This window comes from Colius striatus, chromosome 5, assembly GCF_028858725.1.
Source record: "Colius striatus isolate bColStr4 chromosome 5, bColStr4.1.hap1, whole genome shotgun sequence".
In the NCBI taxonomy this organism is placed as follows: domain Eukaryota; kingdom Metazoa; phylum Chordata; class Aves; order Coliiformes; family Coliidae; genus Colius; species Colius striatus.
Genome location: NC_084763.1, coordinates 55,657,889 through 55,684,272, shown reverse-complemented (window position 1 = coordinate 55,684,272; position 26,384 = coordinate 55,657,889). Strand labels below are relative to the sequence as shown.

General features: G+C 40.8%; 1 protein-coding gene across 1 annotated transcript in view; it reads right to left on the bottom strand.

Annotated features, from left to right (window-relative positions):
- ADAM22 (ADAM metallopeptidase domain 22) overlaps window positions 1-26,384 on the bottom strand; it is a 124,309-nt gene that overhangs the window by 63,122 nt on the left and 34,803 nt on the right. The window contains exon 4 of the mRNA XM_061996254.1: window positions 4,514-4,580. Within this exon, the coding sequence (XP_061852238.1) occupies window positions 4,514-4,580 (67 nt within the window). The remainder of the gene's footprint in view (window positions 1-4,513; window positions 4,581-26,384) is intronic.

The following is a 26,384-nucleotide window of genomic DNA, read 5'->3' as shown; positions in this document are numbered from 1 at the left end:
TCTGTGGTTACAAAACGGTGTGTTACAAAAAGCTGGAGAAAAACTGAGAGATTCTTCTATGGAGCTCAGACAGATGCCCTTAAAACTGGAAGATGTTGGTGGAAGCTCTTTGCTGCAAGATTGGAAACACACTAGTCAATGATAAAAACGACCTTCTCCCAGGCTTGGTGCTTATTCTGGCTGTGCTGCAAGTTACTGTAGCCTTATGATCAGTTTGGACATGTGGCAATACAGTGAAACGTTGGAATGGTACTGAGGATGAGCTCTCATCAAACACCGGCACTAAGATGTGACAGACACAGGTGTTGCCCTCACTCAGGGACCATACCTCAACAACTCCTCAGGGAGAACAGATTTCAAGGAAGGAGTTTAACTGAAAAAGCAACACCTGTCATGTCAAGGGTCTCCAGCCCTCTCTGTCCTCTCAAGATTTTAGTATTCTTCTCCCACCAACGTGGCTCTGTACAGCTTGGGACAGAAAGCCACAAGGTAAAATTAGCCAAAGCTTCTCTGTCAACACCACAATGCAGAAAAATAGTACTTAGCATTTAACATACTCCATTTGTATGGTTCAACACTATCATGATTATGAACATGGTGTGAAGCAGAAGTAAAAAGCAACATTCCTCTATGCTGTGGGCACTCCTGCTTTAATTTTGCACCCATTACATATACTGTGTTTACACCATCACACTTGATGTTAGGATTCCCTATGAAATACAGCTCCTTTTAGTTATATTTAAACATGCCATCAAAAATTCATGGTGTTTATCAACCACAAGCCTACCTGTGCAAATTCTCTGACTGGGATCTGAATTATTTTCATTGCTTAGTTTTCTTTCAGAAAGCCATTTTCTAAGACCTCCTGGTATTGTCCAACCTTTTGGGGGAATACAGGCATAAACATTTATTTCTACACTCTCCAAAGAGGAAAACTGAAACACTTTATACAAGTAAAAGTCACTGAATGCATATCTGTTGTTCCTTCTGAGGGAGAAAGATCCAGCAATGTGAATTACTCAGCACTAGAGCTGGGTTTTTTTGCCTTTCATCTTACTGACAGCATCAGTGACAGAAAGAGAGAGAGAGATATAAAAGGACATAGAGATATACTGCAGCAACGTTAAGTATACACAAGTTGAGTATTTATGTGCTGTAAGCATAGGATGATCTGGTCTGACACAATCAGGAACAGGCAATGCACGAAGGGTTTTTCTCTTTCCTATTAATTGATTATTCTCTTTGCTGCCAGAGGGAATTGAGGCCAATACTGCTGCTTCCTAGCACTTAAAGACATCATCTAAAATAAAAGAGGGTGTGGGGAGAAACACTAAAATAATTCAAAGATCTACCTCCTTTTGTTTTTCTTAAGCACTGTGTATTGCTGCTGGCTTAATAAGAATGTCTGAAGTGCTGCCTAACTGTTCCAAATCAACAAGGACATCTGACAGAGAAGCTTCTCTTCTGCAGTTGCAAAATGCTGGCACTGGGCAAAAACATGTGTAACATGTTCCACCCTCACAGTGGTCTGATGTGTTAATGAATTATGCAGTAATCAAATGTAATTCAACTTCCTTTCATAATAAAAAGATGTGTTAAACTGAGGATTATCCTCCCTATAAAAATCCCTTCGCTCCTTTCAAAGTGGCATTTTTAATGATCTGAATGTTTTTCCCTTCCCCTGACCCTCCTTCTCCTCTCTGAAGCATTCCAAGTAATGGTGGAAGATCTGCATGTGTTTTACAGCACAGGAAGGGAGGGTGGGGGTGGGCTGGAGAGAGGGAGGAGTGAAAAAAGTAGTTATCAACTCCACATCGCAGACGAGCCAAGGCAAGCATCTGCTACCCGGACACATTTGCCACTGTAATGTTCCCAAACTGCTGCATGTACGTACAGCTGCCTTCATACAGTGATTCTAAGCTCCCATCTCTCCCACATTGCCAATGGCACAACAACAGCACTGATGATTTGTGTGTTTCTCCAGTACTCCTGCACTGAGAAATGCAAGGGAGAAACACATATGTATTTTGAAACACAACCCTCCTTACGTCACTAAGAAGGCCAAGAACAGAGGAGGTCCTTTTGCTGTATAAACAAGGCTTGCTCAAAGCCTGCAGCTGGCAGTGGATGGCAGATGGACATTTTCTTTCTGTCACTGCTTCTCCCACCAAAGCAGCAAGAGAGATGTTGCCAGGCCGCCTCTGCTCCTGCCTACGGCTGAAGACAAATCACACAGAGGTGGGTGAAGAGCAGCGCATTGAAGCAACTGGTAGAAACCTGGCTCCTTTCTGAAATACCTCTTCTCCTGCTTCAGCTTAAGAATATGCCACATAGCACAGTGTATATTTTGTGATTTGTTCATAAGTTACATCATTTTACTAGCTATTTTTAAATAAGTATCAAAGTTATCTGCACAACCCCTAAAATCCAGCATAATAATTATGCTTTGCCTGGTGTGTATTGTAACTACCAATTTAAAGGTGTTTTTCCTGGTTCTGGTGAACAGTTTCCACAGAAACTGAAGGTACTATATGATCTTTATGAAAGAAATCCTCTATTTTCAGTAAGATTTTAAAGACATTCGTTGTAAAATCAGAGTTCAGGTTCTCAAATGCAAAACAGATCGTGCTGGGCTTTTCAGAGACTGTCCGATGGACAAACAGGGCTCTCCAGGGCACTTGCAGGTGCTCTGAAAAATGCTGGTTGGCCAGAGGCAACTAGATTTATTTTTAAACAGCTATTGGTTACTTAAATTGGCCTCACTCAGTGTCTGGCATCAAAATGTACTCGTCAGCCCACGCTCTTCCAAAAACCTTTTGGTATCTGAACTTTTCTGAAAATGTACCTTTGAGTGTGGCCAAGGGGCTCTTCTGGACATTTTGTAACAGCAGTTGCTTCTCTCTCCTTCCCTCCCAGACAATAAGATGCAGCAAAACAAGTAAAACAATATCCATTCCTCTTTCCTGGCATGCTTCTGTAGGACTGCTGCCTGCTGAGCAGTGAGTGCTCCTGGAGCAGTCAGTGAGGAGGGAACAGAAGATCCTCCCCAGCCACTCCTTCACCTCTGTCTCTGAGTGGGCAACATGCAAGGCAGTGTGGACAGCAACATCCTTCCTTTGCAGTGCAACCTTGTGACCCTTTCATTCCCAATTCAGTTCACCTAGAGCATCCAGGTCAACACAGCAATGCCGGTTCTCTACCTAAAGCAGATTTGAGAGTACTAAGCAAGGCAGTGACAGCTACCCCTGAGGGCATTACTGTGCCCTTGCATGGCAGCTAGCTGAAGGGGAAATAATCTCTGGGACTCTAGAACTGGAAGATGTTTTGCCCAGAAAACATTTTATGACCCTTCCTATGAAAGGCCCAATTGTCCCATCTCTTCTCCATGAAATTAAACAGTACTTTCATGACAAGAACTATTGATTTCAAACATTTCCTTGCTTGATTAAGGCAAACTCATTAGAAACAGACTTGTCCTAATTCAGTGATGTGACTTGGATAGATTAACTTAGCTAACTTGCATATTACCTTGACACAGACTAATGGATTGTTTTGTTCTTATGAATATCAACCATTATCTTTATTTCTGCTCTGACTCATACTCTGAATCTCAGTCAAGACTTCTTGATTGTAGAGTATGGCTAAGTGAGACATTAAGTCTTTACAACTTAATGGAACACGTATGTGTTTGCCTCAGCTGATAATGTATGTAGAGTATTATCAGAGAACAAAAAGAAGCAGATCTCAAGCTTGCAAATGCTAGAAAGGGATAAACCAAAGAAAGATACTCAATGGCTAAAGGATTCAGCTATTCAATGACTAAAGGATTTCTGTGTCCATTTCCACTTTCCCATTGCAGAGGTTAACATATTCATTTCAGGGTATGAAATAGGCAAATGTAAAGAATTCCCATTATGCACAGCAAACACCATATTCATGCACATTTTATGTAATCCACAGCAACTTTAAACCTCACATCTACAAAACATCGTCCTAACAAACAGAAGGTCTGCAAGAAAACTCTCTCATGTTGTGTGCAAAGAACAAAACACTCAAAGGCAGTGGGATGCGTCACAGAAGATAACTCCAGCACACTCACACTCCTGTAGCCATTATGCCACCAAACATCCAGAGAAAGAAACCCACAATCTGAGATGGTGATTAGATTTGGAAATATTCTATGATAAATTTTGCTACTCTCAAACTTAACAATGCAGCTCATTAACAACAAGAAACTTAGGCTTTAGTACAATGAGGCAATGCCAGCTACCAAACCAGGAACATTTTCTTCAACAGTCATCATAAGTAAATTCTATTTACTAGTTTACATTTCACAATAAAGTTTGTCTTCTTTTAATAGCTGAAAAGTTAGAAGACATGAAATATGCTTGCCTTAGGAGTGTAAAATAAAACACCTGAAATTCAGATCTCTCTCAAGGAAACAGGTGAGTTTTCATTAACATGAAAAACAAAGTAAAATCAAAAGGCAATGCATAGAAAAGGAAATTCTTACTTTAACTTCCACTGTCTTCCCACCTTGCTCGATATGTCGCTCGAGATATTCAGAAGACAGCAGGTCACTGCAAGAAGAGAAAAAGAACCATAAGCTTTGCTCGTTACTTCTTGCACTCCTCCCTCAACAAGCACTGATGAAACACTTAGATTTGAAAGGGGCAAAACCTGCAGGATCATATTCCTAAAATGTTCATATCCACCAATGGAGTTACACAGTGCCTGGGATACAGTGACTTTTAATACCAGAAGGTGAGACAAGGAAAACTGGAAGGGGGAGGGAGGGACTACATACAAAGTTCAAAACTAGCCACTGATAGTGATTTTAATTGAAGAGACTTTTTTATTTGCTGCTCAAAGGGAACAGTAAGGAAGTTATGTGAATTTAAAAGTACAGAAAGAAAGAAGCATAAGGATGAGAAACCAGTCAGAGTCACTCCTGCAGCAGGCTGTATGAGAGGGAAAACAGCAGCTGCACCTGGCATACTCCTATGGACACAATGGCATGAGAATGAAGTGACCTTGTAGTACCAATATGGTGAGCTTGAGATCATGCTAAATGGATAGGCAAAGCCATCAGCCACAGCAGCTGCACCACACCACAGGCTCTCAGCCAATTCCCCCTGCTGAAGGCATGAGGGTGAGAGGCAGGTGCTATGCTGTCCTCAGGCTCCTGGGGCAGGGCAGACCTACTTCAGGGCCCATTCTTCACACCTGCTACCCCCCATGAGCCCTGTGGCTTTAGCAACATTAGAGGAAAATGCTCCAGGCAAGAGCAAAAACATCCTTGAAAGTATACATGGCTTTGGAACAAATATCAAGGAGAAAAACCCATCAGGCCCGAGGCAAACGTAGATCAGTTAAATGCATGCTGTGTTTGCTAAGACATTTCAATGCTAAATAAATGAAATCCTCTCCCTCATAAGCCATGTTCTAAGCAAGAAAGTCATCTACATAAGAAATTTCATTAAACATTTTCAAAGATTGTGAAGTTTTGCTGAGATTAAATCTGTATAAGGATTTGACACTGTCACACCCAGGAGGCAATTAAACTGGAAAAGACACAGAATCAGTAAAGAAAACATGTCAACAGGCACACTGGCTGACAGGCCAGGATGTAAAAAGCACAGACCTAATCAACAGAGCAGGCAAAACTGAATGTTTCTCTTTCAAACACCAAAATACCCACACTAGAGGTGAACTGACCTTCTATGGGAGGGTAAGGACAGTGGAGTGGCATCACGGCAGCAGCCACTCAGCCTTCCAGTTTCATCCTGGCTAAACAGGCAGCAGGGACATGGACTATTTTGCTCACACAGGCATCAATGTCCACCCAGGGTAAGCCCTGAGCAGGCAAGGTTGGTAGCATGGGTCCTTCCATACCAGCCCTACAAAATGCCAGCTTGGCATTTGCATTTATAACCCAGCACAAATACCAGGAACCCTCCAATGAAATATGCTGATAAAACATGCTGGAAAGCATGGGGAATAAAGGAGAAAACTGAAAACACTCCCACAGGTAAGAGCTGGATGATCTTCAGGACTGGATATTAGAAATAGGATCAAATGCAATTGTACAAAGAGCAAATTCATGCACTTAAGGGCTGAAGGGAATTTGTATTATGTCGTTTTGGAGAACCTGGTTTATAAGAAAGAGACACATCACTTGTTTCTGGCAAAATGATTTGCCAGATCAATAAAGTGTCTTCCTGAAAAACACAACTCTCATCCCAGAATACAGCAAAGACGTATTCTGACTGGATACTTCCAGTCAAACTGAGGTAAGACGAATACCACTGTCCAAAGGAGATTTCTTTTCAAACACTGCAGACAGCTACTAGACAGCTTTGCTTAGAAAGTTCAATTACCTGGAAGCACCAAAAAGCTCCTGGGATAATAACTGGGGGGAAAATTGAGTTGTGAGTGATTCTGAATGCACCAGAGTTTATACAACAAGATGTAAAGGCAGCTAATTAGGTTATAGAAGATGCTGGCAGAACGTGAAATGTACGTGGACTGGTAATGAGTCATGCAAACTGGATGTTAAAAAGACCTTGTATCTAAATGCAAGTGATAGAAGCAACAAAAAGCAGGTTACTAATACCTTTCTGAATGGCAGCATCCATGGGATATGTCCATTGGGGTAGGGTCCCCTCAGGCACAGTGAGTTAGTGCAGGAGGTCTCAGTGCCCCCTCAGCATACCTTGCATCAGCATCAATGCTCATCAAAATACCCTCAGCATCAGAATTAACACTCATTGAGATACTCTTGGTGTCCATACTGGCCCTCATCAAAGTATACTTGGGAGGGTTAAAAAACCCCATGTTTCTCCTGCATTAGGTAACTGAAGCCCCTTATGAGGAACTCCTCCAGAGCCGATGCAAGGGAGAGAAAGTACCTGAGCAGCTGTCAGTAGCGAAGGATGAAATAGTGAGCAACTCCTTTGGCCACTGCAGAACCAACGTGACCAGCTGTGCCTAAATTCAGTCTCTAGGACCCCCTTCATTCTGGTCAGGCCCATATACCTATATTGATGATTTGCACAGCAGCCTGCAAGTGACCTGTTATTGAGGAGTAACCTCAAAGAGATGCTGCTTGAGTTACTGATTACAATCCTCTAATTCCTTTCAGAAGTGGATATTAAACATTTAGGATACTATCCACTTGGGGAAAGCTCAAAGACTTCTATAAGGTCTGTATGCCTTTTCCAGATTTAGGAATGCAGATAGATGCTCTCTTAAAATGTATTTAGTTTACCTTGCTGAAGTTAGACATATACATACACATACTAAAGCCACCTCTATACATTAGGGCTCTGCTTTTACTGTTAGCTATTTCTGGGAGACTCAGTTAAACTACTGTCAATCCCCTGATCTGATGGCCACAAGGAAGATGGAAGAGCTTAGGAAATGCAAGATATTAACATAAGTACAGAGTACAAAAGAAAACACTCAAATGAGTTAACTCAGAGAGAGTTTACACTTAGATTTGGAGGGATGACAAGGAGAACTACAGGGTCCTCTCATGAAGACCTGACAAAATTACTGCTCTTTAAGATACTGCTGCTAATGTTTTTGTGTTCTGGAAGATTATATGTTATGTTCTCTAAGATCTGGAAATTGGTCTGGCATGAGAAAACAAAGAGGTTGCTCATTCTCTGCCTTGTACAATGCAAGAACTAGGAAGCAACAGAAGAAGCAATAAGCTCAAAACAAAAAGAGATCTGTTCTGGTACAGCCCCTGGTTACAAAGTGGAACCTCTTGCCACAGGAAAGCATGGATGCTAGAGGTCTGTACTGGTTCATGCTGGGAACAGTCAAGTTAACAGACATAACTGAGGGCTGTTAAACGCACAGAAATCACACCTGACTCAAAAAGTCTCTCAGTCCCAAGAAAAGGACTCTGGGGAAGCTCATACATGCCTGTTTTGCTCGTCTGCTTTGCCAAGTGCTCCTCTGACTGAGACAGAACAGTGGCCAAGGGCTCCTCTGACTCAACCCAGGCTGCTTTGCCTGCATCCTGTCAGGGTCCTGTTTCTCTTGGGGGTTATGTAGGGTCCCCTGGCATCCAGCTCCAGGGTTGCCAATGGTCAGTCAGTTGCTCTTCTCCCCACAACCTCTCTGTTGAACACATACAGGTTGTTCAAAGTTGTGTTTACTTTCAAAGTAGGCCAAGATAATGATTCCTAAACAGCTGCATTTCATCCTCCTGCTCAGTGCCCAGTTTCAGGACAAAAGGGCTGGAGATGACTGTGCAGCCCCTGGCATCACCCTGCCTCTCAAGGTCTGTTGCAAGTGCCTCAGTTCCCAAAATGAGCCTGGCTGGAAGGAATACACCACAGGGTCACCAGCCTGCAAAACACTTGGGGACCGAACCCAGAGCTTACAGATGTCAGGTCTGAAATGTAAAGACATCTTTAAAGCCTATCTTAAGTAACATGGCAGGTTGGATATGTCTGGGCATATTTTACCATGATAAAAACCCCAACTGATGCCATGTTATGCTTTATTATTATGACTCACCACACAGAAAATATCCTAAAAGCCACAACACTCTTCCAGGTAAAATAATGCAATCAGTGCTATTACAAACTAAGCTACAACCTAATAATTATACACAGCGTTGGAAACTCATGCCAAAAGATATGCTTCTCTCATGAAATCACTTCACAGGTGGAGTAATGTTTTGTATTCAGTAACAGTGAGGCACATTACTGTGTCACTTTAATAAATCCCATTACTTTAAAGTAAACAACAATTGTGAAACATGAGGAAAATTATGTAAGCAACACAAGACACTGAGCAATCAGCATTAATGTGCATTTGAATATAAATCACACAACACTTTCCTATGGTAGAGATTAAATAGGAGTAATTTAGCTTGCCTGACAAAAAGGCATCTAAAAGGCATCTTTGACAGTTTTAAGTAGTAGTTTTGGTATTAATTATGAAGAATATTTGCATGTGAAGAAAACAAACCTTCAAAACCCAGATTGTGAAAACCAGTTAGGCTAATAATAGCAATTCTGTTTTCAGAGGTCTTTTACTTTAAAAATGTATACAAACTAAGCAGTATAGTTTTGCAGCAGCATCAGTTTCTGGAGCATTATCTTAAGTCACAACCATATGAGTATATCCAACAGTGTAAGAGTCAGAACTAAACAAATGAGTAAGCTCCTCTCTGCTCTTCCAGCTCTCCCAAATAGTACACAGGAGGAGATGGCTGGGCTAATTTTCTTAGAGAAGAAGACCCCAACTAAGGAAATTGTCCTTATCCAAAGCCATGCATGTATATGCACCTAAATTCTACCAAGAAGGGTAGAAATAAAGGGAGTTCACAATCATAGCAGTAAAATGCATCTTTTCTCACATATCAGTGTTACAGAGAAATGAGAAGCTTTGTGATGACCCAATATTGTTGCTGTGTCTCTTTGGACACTGTGGGAACTCTTTATCACTTCTTCTGACTGCTCACCTTGATTTTTGTCTCCACAACTCTCCATTATGTACACCTGAAATTTCAGACTAACTATGGTGCCAGGCAAGCACATCCAATGAGAGACTGGAGCTGAGATGCATTACTGGAAAAGCATACAGAGCTTTAGCTGAAATCAGCAGAAAGGTCTGGATGGGTCGAACACCAGCAGGAAATTGTCAATAGACATATGGAGACATTGCAGAGAAAACATCAGGTCTGGAGAATGATGGAGACACTGATTAGAGGAAGATGCCATATCAATTGCACAATTAATGCTAACCATGTAGGCAGGAGCAAGCTGCAAGAAGGGAGCTTCTTGCAACAACACACCTGAGAGGGCTGCAGTAAAAGGAGGATGAGGAAATTTCCTATCAAGTGAAGGATTTTCTCCTGATGGTGTAGACCCTCTAGTAAGTAACTTGGAAAGGTCTGAATTAGAACTCAGTTATGTTATGGGAAGTTACTTCATTCAAAAGAAGAGAAAATGAAAGGAATAGATTCATACAGGAGGTTATTGTAGATGTGAAGTGACCAGTACGTTGCTTTGAGAAAATGCTGAAAGCCTCCTTTTATTAGCAGGACTGACAGATGTAGGAGTGACACAGGGAGGTCATTTTTTAGAACAGCCATCTTGTACACCAGGGGAGAGAAGGCAGGTTGATTATTATCATGAAACAAGAACCAAGAAAGTGGAAAACCAGCTGAGAGGAATGGAAGGGATGTTTCTATCTGCCAGTCAGTAAGAGAACAAGACACAATTGGCTCTAAAACATTTTCAATATCAGCCATGAGCTAGCTAAAAAATACAGCAAGGTATACCAAAAAAAAAGCAACTTAGTTAGTAGACTTCTGTATCTGAGCAGCTAGGACAGTGGTGATTAACTACCTCCATCCTTCATGAATCTGCCTACTTTAATAGCCACAGCTCTAAAACTTTCCTACCTCCTTATTCCCCAAAACAATTCCTGAGTTTCTTTTATGTGAGTAGTTAATTTAATGACTGTATCTGTTAAGTTAGCCAAGTGCACTAAACAATCAAAATTAGGGAGCTTCTCTAGGATATGGCAGCAGTTTTCATAGCACTTACTTAGAGGAAATAAAAAACAACTGAGAAAACCAGAGCCAGTTCTTGTCTGCACAAACTGAAGCTTCTCCCCTACTAATAATATTCTTACTGTGCTCTCCTGCTCTTCTTGCTGCTAATATGAAGGGGAGAAAGGAGGAACTACCTTCTTAAAGTTTCTACTCCTGCTGACTATTTAAGAATTGCTCCAAAAAAGAACTAGAGACTTGTGAATGGGTTGAGTCCTCATGGGATTATATACAAATGCTGACTCGTACCCAATCTCAGCCCTTTCCTGGAGCTTAATTTCACATTTCAGTAACAGCCAATGATACACAACTTGAATCTCTGATGAAGTTTCTTCCAAATAGTAACATTTGCTCATTTTTTTCACCTCTCCCTGACTTCCCTCTTAGATTCCTGATGCCATCTGACTTGAAAATGCACTTAAATCCCTTTATCCTTTAATAGCTGATTTGCCTGCAGGACATGATAGTAACTACCTTGCACCCAACTGCAGACACCAAACTGCAGAGGAACTCTGCAGCCCTGCACAAGGCCTCCACATTTCTAGCATCAGAGAAGCTCTGGCTCACAAAAAGTCCATGTTCAATGTACTGGATTGGCTTCACTTCTTCATGGGAAAAGGTTTAAGCAGGCTGGAGCCATTCTTGCTTTGTTTCACTAAATTACTATGGCACACATGATTCCTATTACTAGCTTAATAAAGGGGAGAGAACATCATGAAAGCTGCAAGGAAAACCTGTAACACAACAATGATAGTTCCAGTTCCCAGACTAGTGTGGCCATACCCTGATGTTGGACATGCCTTGTGCACATGAACTGTACCTGAAGCACATTGAGCTCTCATTGCCAGGAGGCATTTTGTGGTGTCACTGTCTATCTACAGTTACTATGCCACAGACTTTTCGGCCCCATTCTTTTCAACCTTTGCAATTCAGCCTGATCTCTCTTCTATCTAAATGACCACATGAGTAATTCTATGAGAAATGACTGTAAATGCAGCACATAATGATGAACAGATCCTGCCTGTAGTTCCCAGGGAAAAAAAACACCACTTTATCTGAAAGTTCTGCAGCTAGGAAGAGTGATGCTTACAAACTAAGCCTTTACTGACTCACATAACCATGCATTTCTTTTCACTATGTCTTAATGAAATCTGAATATAGCTCCCTGTCCAAACAAAGTAAAAGGAGGGAAGGTGATTACAGTCTTCTCTTCCAAAGAATCACAGAATCTTAAAGGTTGAAAGGGACCTCAAAAGCTCATCCAGTGCAATCCCCCTGCCAGAGCAGGACCACCTAGAGTATGTCACACAGGAACTTGTCCAGGTGGGTTTGGGATGTCTCCAGAGAAGAAGCCCATCTGAGCAGCCCCTTCCAGTGCTCCCTCACCTCAACAGGGAAGAAATTCTTTCTTTGGAACCTCTTGTGTTCCAGCTTGTACCCATTGCCCCTTGTCCTATCATTGGCCATCACTGACAACAGCCTGGCTCCATCCTCCTGACATCCACCCTTTATGGATTTGTGAACATTCATGAGGTCACTCCTCAGTCTCCTCTTCTCCAAACTCAAGAGCCCCAGCTCCCTGAGCCTTTCGTCACAAGGGGGATGCTCCACTCCATCATCTCTGTGACCTTCTGTTGAACTCTCTCCAGCAGCTCCCTGTCCTTCTGCAAATGAGGGGCCCAGGGCTGGACACAACATTCCAGATGTGGTCTCATGAGGGGAGAATTCATCTACTGCCCTAACAAGGAAGCTGCACTCCTTTTGCACACTGGGAAGAATCTCTGTGGGTGAGGAGACATTGCTACTCGAGACACCACAATAATAAACTAGAGACTTTAACGAGAATAGAGTAGAAGGCAGCTGTTTGCCAGACTCTTGTCAGGCAGAAAGATGAAACAGGATTTTCCTAGTTCTAGTTTCAGACAGAGTTGGAAGAAGTCTGGGCAAGGTTCATTTCCTTTGCTCCTTACCTAGTTTTCCTTACAGTAACAATGGTAATGCAAGTGTCAATAAAGCATCACCCTGCTTTTGCTGATGGATAATTTATTGTTAGTCTAATGAAGGTGTCAAAGTACCCGAGATGTTTCATGAACAAGATCAGAAATAATGGTTACCACTATTTTCATTTTTATTCACAAAATTTGTGAACTTTAAAGTACACCTGAAAATGACATCTCAAGTGACAGGCCAAGGGGTAATGGGCAAAAGCTGGAGCACAAGAACATTAGGAAACATAACATAAGGAAAACTATTGCACTGTAATGGTGAGGGAGCCCTGGCCCAGGCTGCCCAGGGAGGGTGTGGAGGCTCCTTCTCTGGAGGCTTTCAAAACCTGCCTAAGCATATTCCTGTGTGACCTGATCAAGGTGAAGCTGCTTTAGCAGGGTGGTTGGACTGCATGATCTCTTGAGCTCCCTTCCATTCCCCACCATTCTGTGATGCTGTGAAAATAACTTTAGTTCAAAAGGTGATAGTAACCCTTAAATCTAGGAATTTATCTGTTGCTAGAAACTATTCTGATGGAGAAGATTTGCTAGAATGTCAAGAAAATAGAAATAGGCTCAAAATTCTGCAGGGGGTTTGGACTAGATGATCTCTGGAGGTCTCTTCCAACCCGTACCATTCTATGATTCTATGAAAATCACACAGACACTGAAAAAAGTCTGTTATTGGTAGATGAGCTAAGAAAAATGAGTCATGATGTGAAAAATACTTAACAATGGCAGGCAAATTAAAGAGCAAGAAACTGAAATTATAGGTACCTGGCTTCAACACTGTAATCTCTCTCTTTTGACAAAGAAAGTCCATTTTAATAGCATAGAAGATTGTGGATCAAAAGTCAAAGGTCTCACACTGCATTTGTGGCTAAGCCGGGGTTTTAGTCTGAAACTATGCAAACAAATCCAAATGCACAGTTAAGGGAGGCAAGGAAAGAAGGCTCTTGAAGAAGCAGTCTGCATTACCAGGGAAACATCACAGAATATCCACACATGGCAAATGACAGAGAAACAAAATTCACGGCTTAAAAATTAATGAAGAGTGGCAAGACAAGAGTCTCTTAACCACCAAATCCTTTGGAGCCAGATTCTGAGACAACACTAATCACTTAACCACAGTCCAAGGAATTATCACAGCTCCCCAAATTTCAAATCATCAATCTTCATTTAGCATATTCAATTGCAAGAGAGCAGCTAGCTTCAGAGAGACCAAAAAATATCCATTTCCTAATGCTGTTCCAAGTCAGATTTGCCTGGCTTGCCAGATGGCTCTGGCATTGCTGATGACCCAGCAGGTTACTTCACCTCCCTGTGTGTTACCTACCAGTAAATCATCCTCTCTATACTCAAAAGGCTCTTCAGTTTGGAGAAGAGAGGATGAGGTGAGGGTGGAAGAATATGATACATAGTTTACAGTATCAAGCAGGCCCACAGGCAGAATTAAAGCAAAGCTGCTCTTCATCTTATTCCACATCAGTAAAATAAGGAAATACTAGGAGAAATTAGAAGATCAATCTAAAACTGATCAAAGAAAGCACTATGTCACATAAGAAGCTGTGAATCTCTGCAACATGTTGACAAAGTAGGCTGTATAAGCAGATAGTATCAGAAGGTAACGCAAACAGCAAATGAAGTCATGGGCAATGGGTTCATAAACAGATACTGAAAAGCATATGCAAGGATGTGCCTTCTGGCATCTTTAATGAAACAGCCATGGATGTTGTGGGGGGTAAGTGGAATGGACCCTGAAAGTGGCCCAGCACATTTATTTTCACAGCATCTCCCATTACCAATGCCAGGACAGATGGACCATTGAAATAACCCAGATTCTTCTGCATTTAATTGCTGTCACTTCTCCAAAGGGTAAAACCAACACAACCATTTGAGATGTTAAAGTTACCTTTCCGTACAAAGTAATTTCTTGAAACTCAAGAGAAAATATATTTGTGCATAAAGGATGGAAAATATTTTCCACATATTAGCACAGGATTGCTTTTAAATACATGGTTAATATCCACATCATGTAACCTACCATAGCTCTACTGAGCAGCAGAAGTCAGCAGCACCTTGTGACATGCATCCAATGCAGAGACTGCTCCACAACCAGAGATCCAGTTCTGAAAATGTAGCTTTGACACTTTTCTGTCTGCTTCTGCATGGATAAGACTATGATTCAACTCATGCTGACAATCCCACACAAAATACCTCTAGGGTTAAAATATTTCCCCCTTTTCTTACCACAGGTATCACATCCCTCCTACTGTAACAGTACCTTCTCTACATACAAAACCTCCATCTTCACACTCCTCAAAGACAACCAAACTGTATTAAAGCCAGTTCCACTAGGAGGTGAAATAACTATGGCTGGTTTTCAAGCAGTAAGAAGGGGAATGGGATGAAATCCCTGGCATTACTAATGATGTTCATATATCCACCTAACTTGGTGCATTGGAAACAAAACCCTGAGCTTTGTAGCTGGTTCACTCATGCAGCATTGCTAGAAGTTCTCATTTGACTGATACTCTGCTGCTACCATCCATTTCTTGCATGTATCTATATATCCTAAATGTATCTCCTACAGACATACAGACCTTCTATATCTCTATGAATTTATATAGGATATATCTGACATCTCTGAGAGGCATTTCACAGCACAGAGATACATCCAATTTGCTTATTTGTCATCTCTTGCACCTTCATCACACCTTTTTCTTTCCCTTTATTCTCATCTCTCATGCCCATCTCTCAAATCAAGACCTGCCTTGTTTGCAAAATTGTCTATTTGGAGAACTCTAGATCAAAATTCTTATGATTAGAAAACAGTAAACTACATACTCTTTTGCCTCAAAACACAAAGCAAATTGCTTTAAGCTGCATGCCTACTGTCTTATGGTCATAATGCAAATCATTACAACTACTTTGTCTTTTCCTGTATCTGCTCATCTTTCAGCCATGATTTGCCTATAGATAGAAACACTCTATGTCCATTTATAAATTAAGAGTAGGTTTCTAAGAAGTATCTTACTTATTATTATCTATTAATCTTATCTATTTTTATTCTGAATTATTCTTTTCAGGATTAAAAAGGATCTTCATACTTGAGTGTTCTAGTTCCAGTTAGCACTTTTCGAAGGACTAACATCTTCATTCAGAGATCACTCACCTGTCCCAGGGGTTTTTTTTCCCAGGATTTCTTATTTTCTGTAGGTCAGGCTGAGCACCTGCCATCTCAGATCTCTACTACTCTCTGCCATTTGAAACTCTCTGGCATCAAACAGTTATACTTTGAACATGGGCTCAGGAAAGCACGACAGTGACAGTGCAAAGGGTTATCTTGCAGGAAGAACTAAAAGATGCAAGTATGAAAACAACTCTAGCAGATGTAGAAGTGAGCAGGAACATATTCTGCCACTCTGGAATATGCCTTGTTGTCCCCCAAAAGGCTCCAAGACAATGTCTCTCAGAAGAGGTGAATATAACTGAGACCAAATGAAGAACTGAGGTTGAGTTTATTTTCATAAAGCAACTGCATAGCCAAATGCTTGCTTGTAAAAAACAATGAATGCCTAAAGGTACAGAATACTTGCAGACCCTTTAAAATGCTTTATAGCAGTGTAATAGAAAGCCTTGAGAGGACAAAAGAACTGCCCTAAAATCCCATAGTATGACATACTCCCTCAGTATATTTGACTCAGTGACCCCGAATGGGTTCCTCTGCACAGCGGTTCAGTACAAGGCTCCTCCCTCATAGCCAAAAGCCCTCTGTTGCTAGGCAAAGGGACAGAGAATAGAGAGCTCAGCATCACTTCTGAGTGTCACTGTGCCTCTTGCACTCCTGCCCTTTTTCTCACCCAAGGGTCCACTCAAATATCCAGAACTGAGATGCAAAACACAGCCAGTTGATGGGGTCTGCAGCTGGAGGCACAGTGAGCATCCTGAAGCCACCCATCAGCCAGGGACACAGCCACACACAGATGGCTCTAGTTGTCATCTGCACATGAGTGTGAAACAGCCTCTAACTAAAACCTTTGTGCAGTGAATGATGAGTTTGAATTTGACCAAGCTTTTATACAAGAAACCTACTCTGACATCTCCTGTCGTCTTTGCTTGGCATCCCAGTGACGCATTGACACTGTTTTAACAAGACAACTGCTCAGGCTCCTCACTTGGCCTCATCCTGGGCTAACCTAGTGTCCTAAAGGAACCTCTGCAGCTGAGCAAAGATACAGAAAGACATTTTAAAGAGACTAGAGAATCGACACTCCTTCCTTCACTCTTCTGAGCCATGGGGAAATGGTGCATCCAGCTGGAAGGCTGGTTCCTATGGGATCCCTCTGCACAATCAGTTGCTCACAAAGGCAAGACATCGCCCTCCCGTCAGTCTACTGACTTGAGCACCTTCTGCAGAAGCCCACGCTCTCCCTGCTGACTACAAAGATCTTGGGAGATCAGCCTCTTAATTTAAACACCTCTGTTCTAGTGTCTAAAACTCAGGTGAGGGAATGCCCCCAGGAACACAAACTAGCACCTCAGTGGAGGGTTTAAGAGCCTCTCACTTACAAAAGTGTTCATCAGTTCTTAAGGAACATTGCATGTGGTTTTGCAAACATTAATTTAGATAAAAGGCACTACCCTTTATACCTACAGCTCATGGGCAAGCACATACTCAAGACTGTATTCTTCTTTTACATTCAAACATGTATAAATACATCTTTATCATCCTCCATACTACATATTTCTAGAAACTTGCTCAACACATTATTTATGCTTCTAAAAATAATCCTTCTAAATGTCACCTGTTACTTATAATAAAAACTGGATTTAAGATTACAGCTCTACAGTTCAATGCATTTGACAAGCAATCATCAGGGAGGCTAAGGTGGTTTGCAGAACAAGAAAAAGCCTTCCAAAAGCTCCACAGAATATCCAAGAATGCAATGCTGAGCTAACTTATAAATTAAAGCTAACCAACCTCCAAGGATGCTAATGGGTTTTAAGTTAGAAGACTTACAGAGCTTATATATATATATATATATATATATATATATATTTCATGCATATCTTTATATATGTATCTCTAATCCACACATTTTTTTCCCCTCACAAAAATAGACATAGAAATATTAGTAAATATACTGTCAATTAATCAATGTCATAGTGGGGTTTTTTTCCCATGGGAATAGTTTCAGCACATCTGCTAAATGCTGTTGATAAGACTGAAACCTGAAGCACTCTATATTAGCATTTGGAGATTAGTATTAAACTGAAAGTTAGAAAAATAAGCACAGTTGTTTCCTTAATCACATGTTTCCTTACAAGCTGAATGATTCTGCACATAGCTAGCAGAGTTTGGGGAGAGGTGATGTCATCCCAAACACTGCTTGCCATAACCAGAAATATGTAAACCTTTACAGAAAAGACAATTCAAAAGCAAAGTGCCTGAGTTTAAGGAGTGCTTTTAGAGGAATATATTTCCCATTTACATTTGTTTTGCTTCCAGACCAGTGATGTGTGGAATTAGAAACAACTAAGCTCTACAGCAGTTAGAGAATTAGACACTTAAGAACAAATAGCAAAAGACCTGAGACACATGAGATGGCCTGAAAACATATTTTTCATTAGTGCTGGTCAGGAATTTCCAACAATTTACTTTTTAATGAAAATAATTCCTCCAACTTTTCCAGAGTGAAACTTTAACCAGAAATGTAAGTTCAAACAAAACCTTTTCTTCAAAACACATAGAGTCAAAGACCTGCACAACTCTCTACACTCACATTCAAAGCCCTGATTGGCTTGATTCAGATCAAGGAGTGTAACTGGAATGTCTATAATGTGTGCCCTAACCACTGATCTTCACACTGTTCTGAGGTTGGATTCAATTCCATCATTTCCACTCTGTGCCATGTAAGAGATTCATGAGACCAAAGGAAGTAAAGACTAAACTAAATGAAAAATGTCAGCATATCTTGAGAAACAACAGGCTTTGCTTTAAGTCTCCTGGATCTACTACAAGTTCCCTTCCTTCACTGTTCCCACATTGATGTTTTCTCTCAAGAACCTACACACGAGCTATTTTAAGTTAGTGAGCATTCATTATCCCTGTTAATAAAGTAGAAGGTATTAATACACTACACTTTTGAAAATCAAGTCTATTTCTATTTAAACCACAGACTATGGATCAGGCAATGGAGACTGGTATTTCTTGCCAAAAATACCTAACCATTATAACATTCAACACAAGAAAATAAAGATGACTAAGGGAGCACAAGAGATATACTCAAGTTTCATGTAACTTACTTTGTGGGAAATAGTGATTAACCCAGTGTTAGATGAATGATGCATTGTGGAACAGGTGAACTCCATCTCTTCCAACATCTGTACCATCACCTCACACAGAGTTCAAGCTTTTCACAACAGCTTAGTATTTTGTATTACAACAGCAGAGCAAAGACTTGCTACCACTTCTGCATTATGGGAAGTGCCTGTCATGAAAATATACTGACCTTACATTTTCTTATTAAATGTTTTAAAGGGAAACAAAAGTTAACAGAGCAGAACTTTTTTCTAAATACAACTGTCTTTTCTCTTCATTGCAGCACACAGCATCTGGGGTATAGACAAATTTCTTATGGAGAACTCCTGCATTTACAAAGCTCATTTCATTTTGCTACGACACACTCTACAGTTTTTTGTTGTGGAAGGCATGCAAAACAAAACAAAAGCTCTCCAAATATACATGGGTTTGTGTTTTGTATTGAAATATTTAACTCACCTCAAACAGTACTCAATTTAGTATCAGAAACACTGGCAAACTCCTCAAATGCAAGGATACCTTCTCCACAAAGTCTTCACCATATATACAAATAGTATAAAATTAACATTTATTTAAACAAATTACAAACAGAGTAGATGTGTTCTTCCTTACCTCAAGCATCCTTTCACATGCTATTTCATTTTTCAACAGCTTGCAGACTAAAATGCTCTTTGGAGTTAAATAATGCATTTGCAGAATGAATATATCAGATCAACAGGAAGCACACACTAAGGACAAGGTGAAGTGAGGAAACATTTCCAACTTGGAAGGAGGTAACTGAAAAGCAGGAGCTGCAGAAGTGCTGTTCTGGATATTGCCAGCTGCTGAAGAAATTTTCTTTATACATGGGATAATGACATTGTTCTGAGACATAAAGTTCATATTCAGACCTTGCAATCTGAGCATGCACAAAGGGAATGTGCCCAGTTCTCACTTTAATTAGTGGGAGTCAAGGGCACTCAACCTCTGAAAGAACTAAGCCCTCTGAGACACCACTCATGGCAGCTTCACTTCACATAAGAATGGGTCCATAAGCATAGATGGGTATGCACACCTGAATCCATGCATGTGCTTTAGCTTCATTCACACAAAATGAAATGGAAAGTGACACTTATTCAGAAAATGTAGACTGAGGTTTGTTACTTGAAAGCACTTGTGGGCAGTAGAGCGTGGGATTTGCTCCTTCAGTAGCAAGGCAGAACCCCAGCCTCACATTCAACAGAAATATAAGAACTAAGTATTTGTACTATGATATCTTCACCTCAGAAAGGTGACAAGAGGTGCAGAACCACAAGTAGACTAACATTGCAAAAGATAGGAGCAGAGGGCAAGCCCATTAGGTGTCCCAGGGGTCACCTCATTCCCAAATCCCACCATTCATTCTCCCTCCCTGCTACCTAAAAAAGTCCAAGTATACTGATAGAGTTCTGTCCAGGCCATAGTTCCAAGCATCATAATTTTGTACCCCTGAAATCCTTGTATTTCATTTCATTTCATTTCCCACTGTATTTTAGAAGACAGAAAGTACCATGCAGTGAAAGCTCAGAAAGTTCTCCTTCGTTCACATCTTTGCTGTGCCATAAATGGACCATAAATAGCACACACACTTTACACTTTTATCAAGATGATTTCCATTCACTAGTGGTAATTCAACACACAAATACCAGACCCTTTAGTCTAATGAGAAAGAACACATTAATGTTTGTTTCCAGATGAGTTTCCTCCCCCAAGCAATTCCTTTTTTAATCTTCGAAGATACTTAAATAAGAGAAACACACCAAAATAGAATCTTATTCATATTTCCTGAATGAGCAACTTGTTGGAAAGCACTGGAAAACAATTCAAAATAAGCAATTATTCTTTGCTACTTGGCTACTTGAGCCCCAGCAATTTACTCAGGATACAAATACGTATTTTAGCAGTACTATTGATATGGATTTAGAAAAGGACATGGAAAAAATCATGAGTTTCTATCCCAGACTTGCAAAATATCATCTCCAAAAGCACAATAACACTCTTGTCTCAAATTCAAGTTTTTCAGAGCTGTGCAGGACAGAACTCTACACTATGACTGAAGTCAGTGACTGGATAATAGCGACACATCAGATTATGAACGAAACACAGAGTGCAATATTTTGCCCAGGGAGAAAAAGGAAAGCTTGCAGAAGAAGGATACAGCCAAAACAATAAGAAATATGAGGAAGAAAATGTTTAAAATGCACTAAAGTACTTGGGGGGGAGGGGGTGTTTAAGCCAAGACTTCAAAAGCTTTAGGAGTACTGTTAAAGAATGGGTTTGGTTTTCTTTGCTCTCTCTGTTACTGTTTCTCATCCATTAAGTAAAATAAAACAACAAAAAAGAAACTATGGCCAAAAAAAATATCCTGAACCTTTTTGTTGTCAGTTTTCTCAGCAAAACCAATTAATTAAATAAGATTTTGGCCAACATATATATTTTTCTAATAGAAAACCATCTTGTCTTTCCAGCAATTATTCATTTTAGTTTAGATTTGAACATGGGTTATCACTGGAAAGCCTGCTTTAGAAGTTCACACAACTCCAAAACACAGATAGAATTAATTACTGAGACTTTTAAACACTTGTCTTACAGATGGAAGGAGATCTCTACTGTGACCTGACTGGAGCTGGCCAGGACTCTTTAGAGTTAGATCTGTAAGTCTGAGATCTTCAAGAAACAGAATGCTTTCTATTTAAAAGACAAATAAATCAACAGTAGGTTTTATTTTAATCTCTTCAGAATAATTAGAACTTACTTAACCACGTGTCAAACACAGAAGGAATGGCTATGTAAGACAGTCTACATACATACAGAAAGAGCATGTAAAATAAATACCCCCATGGGGTTTACAAAGTCATTACAGGGCTGCACCACTGAAGAAGCCAGAAGCACTAGGTGTGGGTCCTCATACTGCTCTATGTACAACGCCCTGAGGTAGAAGCTTCCTGACAATGAACACTGCTGCCATGAGGCTGCAAGGTCTACCAGCCCTCAAAGTGATAAGACAGTGAAGAAAGCCTTCCCAAAGACCTTGGGGACAGTTTCCTTTCTTGGGGAACATCCTCACAGACAACACCTCCCCATGTTAAAAGGACTCACACTGTTCTAGCTTTCATGCACAGTCCTGCACTCTGGGGCTAGAGATTGCAGGCAAGTACTAACCTTCAGGGTAAACTTGGACTTTGGTCTAAAGCATCTTTATTGGTCAGAATGATTCTATGAAATAACACATGGCCTGGAGATGCAGTTCACCTCAACAATCTTCAGTGCTTCACCTGAAAACAGGCAACCTGAAAAAGCAGAACTGAAGTGACACTTTTGTATACAGGCCACAGAGTGGAGGCCAGAAGAAAGTCATCAGTCACTTCAAGTGCAGCGACAAGCTTGAAGATGGAGAAAAGGACAGTGCAACTCTCTGAAAGACACCAACATGAGAACAAAAGGGGCAGGGGAGCAGAAGGCAAAGAAGAGTTTCTGAGAACAGCTGCAGACCATATGGGCATCCTAAAACATGGTCCTCTGCCAAAGCAGGATGAGAGGCACAGTGAGGAGCACGCTACACCTTTAATGTCCTTAGGCCTGTAACATAAGGCAAGATAAGACACATGTGCACTCTGTGAGACTATAAAAGGCAAAATCCATCTACACTGACTGTTTGAAGTGCCCATACACACACTGTAGTATCTATGGGTAAGCAGTCAAAGATGACCTATAAATGTAATACTGAAAAATACAGAGTACTACCTATTGTGCAGAATGAAGTCAAATCAATCCCTTTTTCACAGTTTCTTTGAAGAACATTAATTGACACACCAATCTTTAACTACAGCTATCATTGTCCATTGTTAGTATATAAACCAAAGAATATATTCTCCAACTCTCTGCAGATTCATCCTAAAACTCTTGCAGTTCTCCCCTTGACATTGAAGCATAGGCAATGATCCTGAAAAATCACCTGTATTACACACATCACTGTATGTTTGGTTTTTGTAAATAAAGCAGGAAGCACAATTTTTCACTGCTTTCAACCAACAAGCCCAAAACCCTGTTAAAAAAATCAATGCAGTGACACAAAAAGGTATTACAAATACTGTTCTTAGAAGTATTCCCCGTGTTGGTGTCAGGTTGATGCTTATTTTCTTGTGTCAGCTACTTAACTATGGCTGTAGACCTTTTACTTCTTTAAACCCTGTAACATGTTGTTTTTATAAAGTGAGTAATGAATGTCTGTTATGAAGACAAACAATAGTAAACATCTGTACTATGGATACTTGGAAACTTAGAGAAAAGAGAAATCTTACAATGAAATAGTTCCACCAGCTAATCATTTCACCCAAAATATCTCACAAAGGATTAAAATAATGTCTGAAAACCAGCACAGAACTTCTCAGACAATCAGAGTACAAATTATTTCCAAATGTACTTGGAATGGAAAAAAAAAAGCTATCTTTCCACCCACATGAATATTTATTACTGTCTACATGATGGTATAAAAGCATTTGACACACGTGAAGGAGAATAAAACTACATGATTGATATTGGATTTCTAAATAGTCTGTGCTTCTCTCCTTTTTCCTTAAGATCATTAGAGTTCACTTTTTATGAAGTAAAGGCAAAGAGGGATTACTGAAAACAGGCTTTCTCTCTTTACTTCAGTTAGAAGTCTTGTTAGCAAAACTACAACTAGACGATACAAAAAGTGCTGCAGACCCAAATCCCTCAATATGTTCCTCATTTCACAGTCCTGCTCCATTTCCAAATTCACTGCTTGTGTCACTGCTGAGCAGAGCAAAGAGGCTGAGACTTTAAGGCCCCTCAAGGCTCAGCAACGCTTTGAGGTTGACACATAAGAAGAACCAAACCCCATTCTGCAGCTTCTGCCTGCTGACACTGTTCACACGCAAGCACAGGCTTCAGTGGCTTACACTGTCCTCCTGACCACATAGGTTACCAATCTGCAAGCTGCCAGGATAATTAATCTGCCCTGTGGCTCAGGCCCTGCAATCCCTTTTTTTTCTCAGAGCAATCAGGGCTAGATAAATTGATCTGGTGGTGACAAAGTTTCCAGCCACCACTTTCCCTTGATCCTTCGAATCCATGGACATGTGCCAGCCACAGAGACAAAGCGTGGCCACTGGAAACATGCTGCAAAAGCCATTTGGGATGTAGCCACCCCTGCTAACAATCTCTCCTGGAGCAGCCATTTAGTGCTTCAGGTCTTTTATATTGAGATGCAAATACAAGCTGTGGCAGCTCAGCTGCCTGTGCATGAGACAGCCATGGAACACACAGACTGTAGATCTGGTGCTCTTAGAAAAACAACATTAGTTGCAGTTGCACAGCTCAGCTGAACCATCCATTCATACTGTTCCCAGAGGAAAAGGGTCCCCCTGACATTCCAAGGTGCTAAGGTACTTGCATAGCCAGACTGGGCTGTGCCATGTCCAAATATATGGCCCACAAAGTGATGTACTTCTCAGCACAGCATTTATTCGGTTGTTTTGATTGGGAAGGAACTTTGTAAATGACAAATCTCAGTTCCAAGACAGGAGATTTGCTCTAAAAAAGGAATTTCACAGAAGATGTCTGGAAACAGAACACACAAATGTGCTCTGTTCCTCTCAGAAACTCTCCTGGAAACAGTCTGGGTAGGATTTTCTGGTTTTTTTAAAGCTCACTCATGTTTTTTTTCCAGTACTATAAGTCTCTATTGTTAACTTATGCATTATTTAAAAGACACTGAGTTTAAAAATAGCTCTAACCCACCAAGGGAAAATGGGAAAAGCAGTGAGCTGAAAGCCACGGCGCTTCTCTCACAGATTGTTTCAACATGCAAGACATCACAGCCTTCTCCTGTTTTCGTTTCAATTTAGTAGCTGTCTGTGACATATGCCCACCCATTTTCACCATCAAAGTATCTGAGGATAGCTCATTCCTGAGGGTGCATATTACAAGTCTCTGTGCACCACTCAGCCAATTACTATAGATCCTGGGATATATATAGCTAAAGCCTTTGGGTTTGGAAGTTCTGTGTCCATCCTCCACAATCTGAGTTCACCTATTAGGTGAGCACCTTAAACTCTTTAGTTAAAGCCCACAACACCTTTCAGGTTACAGATTGCCTATTATCCTGCTTGTCAGACAGGGGCTGTTACAGTGGGATGAAGTGATGTGCCCAAGACTGTAAGTGAAGCAGACGGCAGACTGCCCAGCCTCAGAGAGGTTTCTAGGTAATGGATCTCCTTTACTGTTCCTTCAACAGCACTAGACATGGAGGGTGGGTGGACTACAAAGGCAGCTCAAACACAGAGGAAACTCTCACGTACACTAAATGTACAGTACACAACTGTAATGAGCACCAAGCTTTCTGCAGCCACAAAAAAAGATGTATGAGATTAGCACATGAACATCCTAGGGCATCAATCTAAAATCAGCAATGACCCTGAGTCTTTATTTCATCTGCAAACTGAAGTTCAGAAGATGACAGATCTGGAAGTACTTAACAAGCTTCTGTTTATAAAAATAGTAGTGCTGAGCTCCAAGGCAAAGAAAGAGAAACTCTCATGTAAAAACTATGTACACATCAGAACCAGAAGACTGTTCCATATTGCAAGAGAAACTAAATGAAGAATGCATATGTTAATTTTAGTCCCAAACATTTTTTCTGGAGTGCAGCTACGTGCTGGTTTTGGACACTGTATCAGATGATAGCCAATGTAAGTTTATTCCCAAAGAAGACATTAAACAAAAGAAAAAAGAAAGAGGAAGGATAAGGACCACACACAAGACAGGAGGAGGAGTTACCCTGGTTAAAATACAGCAGGATGTCCATGTACCTCAAAATCCAACATGAGACAGGCAGCCCTTCTCTTAGAGTAACAGGTAGAAGCTATATGGGCAATACTCTGCATAACAAAATAAAGCAATCACTGTCTAAATAAACCCACAGATGGATAATAACAAGTGTTCTAACAGTTTGAAAACATATAAAAATAACCCTAGATCAATCCAAGGCCGCTGAGGAAGAAATCCCCACCAACACCACCAAGCTCCTGACAAAGACCCCAGGACAATTCAAGAGCGGGTGGTGAGGATTTAACCTCTGGTGCTGCTGCTAAGATAACTATCTGAGGTTTATGCAGTGAGGAAAGCCCTTTCCTTACATCATTTGTAAGTGTAGAGACTGTTTACCTAAGAGACAGGCAACTTGTTATGAAGTCACTCCCTTAAGAGGTGCAGAGGCACCCCCATGCACTGAGAAGAGAATGCAGTGAAGAGGTGACGAGGCTTCTAAACATAACAGTGGCTAAGGATACAAGAGAAGAGAAAAAATAACACTGGTGTATCAATATACCTATATGGTCACCTCAAAATCTGCCCTTTTTGAACAGAGAAATATGACCTGCAGTGTTTTAGCAGAGTGGTACAGGACTAATGTCTGTAGAGAGTGCAATAACCCTGTAATGCAGCAGAT